This window comes from Echinops telfairi, unplaced genomic scaffold (assembly GCF_000313985.2).
Source record: "Echinops telfairi isolate 266 unplaced genomic scaffold, ASM31398v2 ScPeMD7_7473;HRSCAF=8511, whole genome shotgun sequence".
NCBI lineage: Eukaryota > Metazoa > Chordata > Mammalia > Afrosoricida > Tenrecidae > Echinops > Echinops telfairi.
In genome coordinates this window covers 10,713,318-10,723,956 of record NW_022111377.1, presented here as the reverse complement: position 1 = coordinate 10,723,956, position 10,639 = coordinate 10,713,318, and the positions used below count along the sequence as shown (strand labels likewise).

At 42.4% G+C, this 10,639-nt stretch overlaps 1 protein-coding gene across 1 annotated transcript in view; it reads right to left on the bottom strand.

Annotated features, from left to right (window-relative positions):
• Positions 1–10,639, bottom strand: part of PTER (phosphotriesterase related) — a 56,079-nt gene that overhangs the window by 3,686 nt on the left and 41,754 nt on the right. The window contains 1 exon segment of the mRNA XM_030889058.1: positions 6,007–6,136. Coding sequence (XP_030744918.1) covers positions 6,007–6,136 — 130 coding nt within the window.

Here is a 10,639-nt window from a genome sequence, read left to right as displayed (position 1 = left end):
CATCTGCAACCTTAATTCTTAACATATAGATATGAGTACATAGTTCTATTTTCCTCTCATTATATATATATTTACATATGTACATGCCTGTATTTAGGATTCTATAAATGTCCTTTGCCTCCTGGTTCTTTCCTCTATTTCCTTTTCACTTCCCTCTTGTCCCACCATTATGTTAGGCCTTCATTCGGATTTAGTAATTCCTTGCTGCTACATTGCCCTTGATTGAGCCCTACTAGGCATCCTATGACCCTCTTTCCATTGATTTTAGTTCTCTTGTTCTTCCCTTGTCTCTGGGTTGGTCCCCCCTCCCCTTCCTTTCTCCCACCTCCCCTTCTGCCGTATCCCCTCAGAACCATTGGTCCTGTTCTTTTCATCTCTGAATCATTTATCCCACATATCTTATCTTCATAGATATTCAGCTACATTAAAAAGTACAAAAACCAGGCAAAGCCACATAAAACAACAAAGGAAGTCAAAACAATTACAACAGCAGCAAAAACCAAACACAAAATAACAATAACAAAAAGAAACCCACTGACAAAAGTGGAAAAGCCTATAACTAGTTCAAGGTTTCTCACTGGTTCTTGGTCTACTATTACCTTGAGCATTATATAGTGCCCCTCCTTGTCTCTTGTAATGACTTGTGCCTTGAGATCAATTGTGTCAGAGATTAAGTTTGCCACCCTTGCTTCTTTTGCATTGCCATTTGCTTGGTATATTTTTCTCCAGCCTTTAATTCCCACCCTATTTTTGGCTGCAAGTTTGAGATGTGTCTCCTGTGGGCAGCAGATCAATCAGTTATGTTTTCTGAGTCAGTCTGTTAGCCTCTGCCTTTTAATGCCTGAGTTCAATCCATTGATATTTAGTGTTATTACATCTCTCTGGGGACTCTATGATTTCATTTTGTACCTTTTGTGTTGGGTGTTTTCCAACCTACCTCTCTTATCAGTTTGTGCTTGTGTATGTGGTTCATTCTCTCCTTGTTTCCACTATTGAGCTAATGCTATCTTGGGGGATGTTTTCTCTTTGTTGCCCTCTGGGTGGAGTTGTTCTATGTGATGGTCACTTATTTGCACTCAGTGGGAGTTGATCTTCTGCCTATACTGGGTGGTTTCTTTATATGCATTCTTTGAGTTTTTCCTTGTCTTGGAAGACTCTTACTTCTCCATCTATCTTAATAGATAATTTGGCCAGGTATAGTATTCTTGGGTTTGCGTTATTTTCCTTCAATTTTTGGAATATGTTACTCCATTTCCTCCTCTTCTTTCATTGTGTCCGCTCATAGGTCTGAACATACTCTTATTTGGGTACCTTTATAAGTGACTATTTGTTTTTCCTAAGCTGCTCTTGTGATTTTCTCCTTTTCCTCATGGTTGGATAATTTAACTATTATGTGCCTTGGTGACTTCTTCTTGGGATTCAATCTGGCTGGTGTTCTTTCAGCTTCCTGAATGGTTGCCTGATTTTCACTTATTAAGCCTGGGAAGTTTTCCTCTAAGAATTCTTCCCTTGCCATTTTTGCTGTTGACTTCTTTGTTGTGTCTTGTTTGGGTAATCCAATTATTGTAATATTGTTCCACTTCATAACATCAGACATGGCTCTCAGGTTTTCTTCAGCTTCTCTGATTGTCTTCTTTCACTGCTTTTTGCATTTGTTGAGGTATGTTTTGTTATCCTTTAGATCAGGGGTGTCAAACTGGCAGCCTGTGGGCCTCATGTAGCCTCCGAGGTAATTTTTTGTAGCTCACAATGCTCTGAAATAAAATGTAATCAGGGAATTGTGTGCACAGTATTGCCTCGATCTCTCCTAAGAACTATTTTCTTCATAACAATTATTTTCTATTTTAATTTTATTTCACAGTATTGTGGACCACAAAAAATTACCTCAGGGGTCACATGTGGCCCACAGGCCACCAGTTTTACACCCCTGCTCTAGGTCACTGTCCGATTCTCTGCCTCCTCAAGTCTGTTGGCAAAGTCTGTTAATTTGCTACTGGATTTTGTTATTTCATCCCTTAAGACTTGTATTTCCTGTTGGTGTGTTGCATTTATTTCCTCCATCATGTCATCCTTTTCCTGTATTGCCTCCCTCATATGCTGTATGACTCCAAGCAGCATTCTGAAAATTTCTTTCTGTGGCAACTCAATGGCCGCTTCTTCTATGCATGTCATTAGGTTCATGACTTCTTTTGGCATCGTCTTCTGCTTTTTCATTGAGGCTGTTGAGGCTGGTTGCTGTTTACATGTTGTTTTAGAGGAGCCTGGCACCATCTTCCAGATTTGAAGAGCACTGGACTCTCTCTTGGGGCACTGGTATGAGTGCTTCTATAAACCATCTGCAGGTAGCTGCAGTGGGGGGACAGGCTACCGCTGTATCCTACTGTGGTTTCACTCTTACCCTAGCCAGCCAGTTTTCCGCTATTTGGAATGTGAGTTGGATAGTCCTCTCACGGAATGCTGGTTGGTTGGTTGTGGGCATACAAGGGTAGCATTTCAATGGATGATCTCTCAGTAAGCCATAGTGGTGTGTCTCATGGTGCTTGGAGCACCTCAGGTGACATGTGGTGTTTCCCTCTGCAACTGGAGTGCTTCAGAGGGCGTGTGGGTGAACCCCCCTTTGTGTAGAGCACCATAGATGGCAGGCAGAATTACCCTAGTCGGAGAGTTTGCCGTGGAGGTTGGGCGGATGTTTCTCCAGCAGCATGGAGCACCACCAGTGGTGGGCAGGACTTCCCCCAGTCACTTGTAGAGGCTTGGGGTGTAGGCTGGCATTCCCCTGGCCATTTGAAGCAGAGATCCCCTAGCTGCTTGGGGTATGGTGGAGGATGGGCATGATTTTCCCAGCTGCGTGTAAATCCAGCAAGCGTGAGCAGGTGATCCCCCAACTGGGCTGGCAAACTTGCCCTAGGCAGAGGGGAGTGGCCTGGAGGCTGGTAGTTGTTTGTGAAAGAAAAGAGAGGGAGAAGAGAAGAAAAATAGGGAAAAGAGAAAACAAAGACAAGAACAAAAATAAAAAACAAACTGACACACACACACAACGGAAAATGCAAAGACAAAAGTAAAAACAGTCAAAACAATAAATAACAAAAATGGAAAACTGAATCTGCTGAGACTGTGGCAGGAGAGAGAAAAGAGGTAGAAGAAGGGGTAAATAAGAAGAAAAAAAGAAAGCAATAAAAGAGAAGAAAAATAGATGAAGATATAGCTGAGCCCTGTGCCATGCTGTAGGTAGCACTGCCTTGTGACATGTGCAGCACTGTCACAGGGGGCTGACTGGAGCTTTCCCCACTGGGTGGACGGAGCTTTCCTAGGTAGAGGGTAGGGGCCTGGGAACCAGCAGTGGCATGTGGAAGGAAAGAGAGGGAGAGGAGAGACACAGAAAAGAAGAAGAAGAGAAAAAAAGAGAAAAGAAAGGTAAAAAAGAAAAGTAAGAAAGAGAAAAAGGGGAAAAAACATAACTGCTCGCTAACATTGACTGTGGTAGGAAAGAGAAGAGAGAAGAAAAAAATAAAGAGTGAAGAGATAGCTGAGCTCTGATTGCCTGAATGTGGGCCTGGAGGGGCTTAAACCCTGCCCCAAGGGGGCACGTTGGTGTGCCCTTTTAGTGCAGGGTCCCACCAGGGTTGGGCGGAATTGCCCTAGTTGGCAAGATCACCATAGAGGCCAGACTGAGGTGTCCTCAGCAGCATGGAGCACTGTAGAGGGCTGTCACAGCTGCCTTGTGTGGATTTCCGTCATACAGTCTCCTCTATGGATCCTTTCTTGTGTCCCAGGAGATCTACCAGCCTCAGAGAAGGCATAAGGTTTCAAAAGATCCACCTCTCTATGGGCACAAGCTAGGTTTGCTCAAGGTGAATTGGAAGACATGTGTTGAGGGCATCCTTCAGGGAATCCTTCAATTTTTTTTTTTTTGAGACCATGAATGATAAGAAAAACCTACCACACTACTTCACTTGAATTGCATTTAGCTATAGGTAAAGAGAAGAGAAAGATGTGGTTCCTGTAACTTCTGTAAAGAGTTACAGTCTCAGAAACTCACAGGAGCAATTCTATCCTGTCCCACAGGGGTGCTATGCACCAGCACCGACTCCATGGTAGTGAGTTTAGGTAAAGAATATTGATATCTGCATATAGCCCAAGCTAGTGATGACTGAGGAAAACAGACTCGCCTATATTGAATGCTGTTCTTGCACAATAAATTAAAAACATAAAACAAAAGAAATAAAAGATTGGTTTGGCAAGGACCTCGTAGAGTACTACGAAAGAAAGAGTCTTAGCATCACTGATCAAGTCAAAGTAGTTCTTGTATGTGGAACTCAGAATAGCCTGTAATATTTATCAGCTAGTTCTCTGTAAGTCTTGTGTGTGCAAAAGGGGTCTACCACCCTCTGACTTCACAGAGGGGAGGAGGATCGAGATCAACAGCCCAAGGCGGATTCCTATGAAGTGAAGGTCAGACGTGTGTCCACCTTCCAACCATTTTGCCAATTCTGACATCAGCTTCCCCTCCCACATCACACTCTCTACTTCTCTGCTGATTCGATAAATCAGTGACCATGTAGAACTCACAGACAATATTCACAATTATGGGATTTGTTAGGGAAGGAACAGGTCATGTAATTCAGGATCAGAAAAGCCTCAGGATATAGTTCTTCAGTTATGACAGCCTCTTCACAGCAGTGCCCACATCCATCCATCCATCCATCCATCCTTCCATCCTTCCATCCTTTCTCCCTCTGCGCTTGCTCTCAGCCACACAAACATCCTTCAAGTCTTAATAAAATTATCTTGTCTTTTAGACATGGTCTTAGGGCCCTAGTTCCCGTTTCTACCGAGCTTCTTCCCATTCTCTCCTTCCCCTGCCTGCCTCTCATAGATCAAGTTTTTCCTACTTATTGTGAAATGTGAGCCGTCTGGCTGTGGGATCTAATGGATACCTTTCACTTTAAGCATCTCTCCGCTGACTTCCATAATAATGTATTTCCCTGCCATCCTTATTACTTGAAAACTCTGCCTTGACTTGTTCTTGCACTACTGTTCCTGAGTTCATCCATGACATGTCAGTGTTCTTCAGGGTTCTGTCCCCAAGTTCTTCTCTGAGTGATCTCATCTATTCCATAGTTCTTTCTAACTGCCACAGAGCCTAAAATTTATGTCTCAGCACAAGTGGCTACACTGAGCTTCCCATCCTTATCTCAGGGCCCACTGGAGAACAGCACTTAAATATTCCCAAGCTAAACTCACCCTTCTCATTAAGGAGCCATGGTGGCAGCAGGTCTGCATTGGACTGGTAACTGCAAGGTTCCCAGTTTGGAACCACGAAGGGCTCTGCAGGAGAAAGATGGGGCTTGCTATTCCCCTCAAGAATTATCATCTCAGAATCTCACAGATTCTGTCCTTTAGAGGCTCCATTGACAAAAATTTGATTTTTAGGTTATCTTTACCTCACAATATATGTAGACCAAGGCCAAACCAGGTAGCCATCCTTACCCCTGAGGTCTTCTACTTATTTACAGAAAAGGATTCTTATCATTTACATTCACTACATATTCAAGAATTGTGGGTGGTGGAGTTTTCAGATGGTTTTTAGCAACGACGTTGTAGTTACCACTTTAGTGAACACTTTTAATGAAAATTTCAAATATTCATTGTAAGTGATGACTTTAAGGTGGTCAATGTGAGCAAGATGTCGTTTATTAGTTAGGGCTAGGAAGAGGAGGCTGTATTTTGTTCTCTATCAAGGCAGCAGTGGAGTTTTATCTGTGTTTCCAGTCAGCTGTCCATCTGCACTGAACTTCTAAGACTCTACTAAGGTTTTGTCTACTTAGGATGACTCACCTTCTCCTGGAAAGAAGATTGAGAGATTTTCTCCCTGAAACAGTATAAATGTATTTTTCTCTGCAGGTCTGTGATTCAGCCCGAATCTTTGCTAATATTCACCCAGATATGACAATCAGAACGGGCTAGTAAAAAAGGGAGCATGGTGAGAGATTTCATTATATTTACTCTCTAATTCTTTTATTATCATCAGACATGTCAGTCTCTGGGTTGAATTGATAATGAAGAAGTTCAGTCTGAAAGAAATCATTTTCCAAGTAATAGGCAACTTGAGCAAACTCCAGTAGTCCCTGCTTATCTTAGAGACAATAAAACAGGCATATTGGTTTGAGTAAGAGCATCTTTTCCAGACACGCAGATTAGAAGTTTTAAGCACTGTCTGTACTAGAACATAGTTTAAGTTAAGCAACAGAACTTTTCGTTGGCTCTCGTGATGTGACCACAAAATAGTAAGTTCAATTTGTTACCAGACAGGAGAGAACTTACCCATCCAAAAGGAAGTTTCCTTTTCTAAAGGACTTTCCCTAAGGAACTATCTTATACTTGTTTTAACTATGCTGCCATTAAAAAAATAATCTCCTTCAGAATTGGTTTTAGAATATATCCCACCTTCTTGAAAAAAATGCTTGTCCTTGAGTATTCTTCCGTTGGTTCCAACTCCTAGTGGCCCTATCTACAACAGAAGGGAACACTGCTGGGCCCGGTACCATCTTCCCAATTGCCGCTGTGTTTGAGCTCATTATTACAGCCACTGTGTCAATCGGTCACACCGAGGGTCTTCATTTTTGTTGTTGTTGACCCTCTACTGTTCTAAGCATGATGTCCAGGAACTGGTCCCTTTTGAAAATCCTGAAAAGCCCCCAATCAAAACCAGTGCCATCAGGTGGATTCTGACTCACAGCAAGCCTACAGAGGGTTTCTGAAGCCGTGCATACTTGTGGGGGGAGACAGTCCCTTCTTTCTTCGGGTTAGCAGTCCAAGGCTTACCCAACAGCGCCTCCTGCAATTCCTTAATGGGGTGCATTGTTATTCTTTGAAGAGTGTTGCTGTGAACTTTGAAAACTATCAAAGGAAATTTGGTATTTGGCCTGGTGAGTTAGGTGAATGATAAATCTGGATAAAAAAATAATGATATTAAAGTTTGGCTGTAAGCCACCAAGTCATAAAGTTCATGAATGGTTCTGAAATCAGTTCCAGAGCCTATGTGAATATCATTGCAAGGTTTATTTTATCTTTCCTTTAAGGGGAAATACTAATAGAGTTATTTACACCTAAGGGTGCTTTTATAAAATAATCTGGATTACTTTGTAGTCATTCTTGAGCATGTCTTTTCATTTCTTTAGAGAGCCTATTTAGACATCACTATTTCTGAGGGTAAGGCTAGGTAAACGAAGAGAGAAGGGAACGAAATGCAAATGAAAGACAGGAGACAGACACGGGAGTGGAGAAACTGGAGCGAGAATAGATTCTCTCAAGACATTTAGGCCCCGGCATGGGTGAAGGCAAGCTCCAAAGATTCACACTCTCTGAGGAAACAATGTGTAAAAAGAGAATGTGAGGGGAGAATAGGTCCACAAGGCACTGTAGAAGGGGAACTGAAGACAGCAATAGGAAGTGGTTTGGGGACCCAACATTGTTCTGGAGAAGAGTTGAGAATATCTGTCACTCATTATCTTATCAGGCTTTTTTTTTAATCGTTTTATTAGGGGCTCATACCACTCTTATCACAATCCATACATACATCAATTGTGTAAAGCACACTTGTACACTCATTGCCCTCATCATTCTCAAAACATTTCCTCTCCACTTAAGCCCCCGGCATTAGGTCCTCATTTTTCTCCTCCCTCCCCGCTCCCCCACTCCCTCATGAGCCATTGATAATTTATAAATTATTATTTTGTCATATCTTGCCCTGTCCGACATCTCCCTTCACCCACTTTTCTGTTGTCCGTGACCCCAGGGAGGGGGTCACATATAGTTCCTTATAATAGGTTCCCTCTTTCCAACCCGCTCTCCCTCTACCCTTCCAGTATTGCCACTAACACCACTGGTCCTGAAGGGATCATCCGCCCTTGATTCCCTGTGTTTCCAGTTCCTATCTGTACCAGTGTACATCCTCTGGTCTAGCCAGACTTGCAAGGAAGAATTCGGATCATGATAGTGGGGGTGGGGAGGAAGCATTTAGAAACTAGAGGAAAGTTGTACTTCTCATCGTTGCTACATCGCACCCTGACTGGCTCGTCTCCGCCCCAAATCCCTCTGCAAGGGGATCTCCAGTGGCCTACAAATGGGCTTTGGGTCTCCACTCCGCACTCACCCATCATTCACTATGGTACAATTTTCCATTCTGATGATGCCTTATACCTCTTATTAGGCTTATCTCCAGCTCTGATGTTCTATACTTTGGCAACTCCAAGATGCAAGGATTAAAACACTAATATAAGTCTATAAATCTAAGGCAAAGAGGTCAGAAGTATTTTCAAAGCTTTTCTTCCAAACCATATGGGGGTTAATTAAGCCTCTGTGGGTCATGGGTGCAAGAGGTTTCTGCTTTCCTGGGATGCGCCCTGGAAATGACCACTGACTTTCAATCTGAGCAATCACAGCTGAGGAGTGGCTGGCTCGTTGACTCCAGTCACCAAGTTAGCATAACTTATACTTCACCCTGAGTTTTAGGCAGGGAGGTAAAAAACCCAACCAAACATTCCTTTATACTAGAAAATGTTCATTACTGCTTTACTATCTCTTATCAGCATTACTCTGTTTCTGTCTTCCCACCATGGACACCATCCATTGCTTTCTAAATGACAGAGTTAAAAGAATATGCCTTTTTGTAGAACATATATTGTGTTTTCGCCAAAGAACAAACTTAAAAACAAAATAAGCGCAATGAGTCCATTCTAGTCAATCTGACAGGGGAGCTGGGGGAAGAAAGGATGTCAGTGAGGGGGTGGATATCAACGACAAATTGCATCCAACTCTATCTCAGCTTCTAATGTGTTCTTCTGTCTTCAGCTTAGTGCCTTGGAGCTAAGGGTCCTAAATATTAAATTTTATATCATGGTATGTACTTCAGTGAGAAGTCCACATAGTCACACTAAAGCCATCAGAAACTCTTTCTAAGTTTCTGTTCCAAATTGAAAACAAGAAGGGAAGTTGCTTATCATCATCATCATCATCATAGCTGATCAGTAAAAGCACTTACTTAGGTGTCGCCACTACTCACCTGTCAGTTTTTGTACTGTAGTGGCTCGTGTGTTGTGGTGATGTGGGAAGCTATGACAATGGTATTTCACATACCAGTGGGTTCCCTGATGCTAGATAGATTTTAGCAGAGATTCCAGACCAAGACAGACTAGGAGGAAAGGCCTGGTGATCTACTTTCAAAAAGTAGATCACACAGAGCATTGTTGGACTCTCTTCCTTTGGGCATATCATTATGAAAACCAAACTCACTACCATCAAGTCAATTCCGACTCATCGTGAACCGATCGGACAGAGCACCACTACCTCGATGGGTTTCTGAGACGGTACTCTTTATGGAAGTAGAAGGTCTCAGCTTTCTCCCACAGAGCACCTGGTAGTTTCACATGACTTCCCTGTGGCTAGCAGCCCAATGTGTAACTCACTGTGCCACCAGGGAACCTGGACATGTCATTAGGAAGACTATATCACTGGAGAAGGGCATCATGGTTGATGAATTAGGAAGCCAACAAGGGAGAAGGAAACCCTTGGTGAAATGAAGTGGAGCAGTAGCTCAGTGATAGACTCAAATATGCTGGCCTTCATGAGAGGGACATAGGACTGAGCAATACTTTATTCTACTGTACATCAGGTCCCCATGAGTCTAAGTCATCTCAAGGGCAGCCACTCGTGTGTCTGTGATTGTGCTAACGTTTTACAGTTATTATCTTATTTAATACTCTCCACAATACCATTCACTTTTAATTTGAAAATTGAGAAAATTGATACTTGAGAGATTAGATACTCAAAGTGACACATTGCAATATGATTCAGTTCAAGGCTAGACTCTATTCTCTTAACCATTGTACTATATAACTTCTACTGCTAACATTTTTCCACTTGAAGTATATTATCCAGGGTTATATTGAATGAAAACCCACATAGTCATTTTCTTTATTTTGATATTAGTAACTTCAAAATATACTTGGGAAGAAAAGAAAAAGGAAAATTAGCCACATAAGGCAGCGTGGGGGAAATTCAGGGGTGATAAATTCAGGAAGGTGAGAAAGTAGGTCTTTAATTGTGGAGCTCTTTAATGGCTAGGCTAGTGTATAGCTAAATAGAAGAAGAAAGATTAGGCCATTGCTGTTATTTTGGACAATTCAAGGGACATGGTCAAGGCAAAGAAGGGAAGAAAGCCAGTACATTGATCATGACCACCAGGCACTTCCTTATGATGAACCTGGCATTGCTCTACACCACTTGCAAATGCCAATTTAATTCTCATAAATGCTCAGTGGGGTAGGTACTGCTGATGCTGTTGCCAAAGAATCTGAGGCATCCTACCAGACCTCTCTCCTGAGCTCCAGTGCATATCTCTGAACCAGGTCCCTGGACTAATACAGCCTGCTTGCCATCTCTAGTTGGAAGCTGAATAATTTGATCCCTCAACCTCTGTCTTCAATCGGCTGCTCCAACACCTTTCCCTCTATTATTTCGTGCCAAGTCCATCCTTCTAGTTGCCAAGCCAAAATTCTTGTTGTCATCCTTGGTTTCTTTTTCACTTTCACATTCTACCCCCCTCCCCAAATGGATTTTTCCCCCAAAGCTATGTACT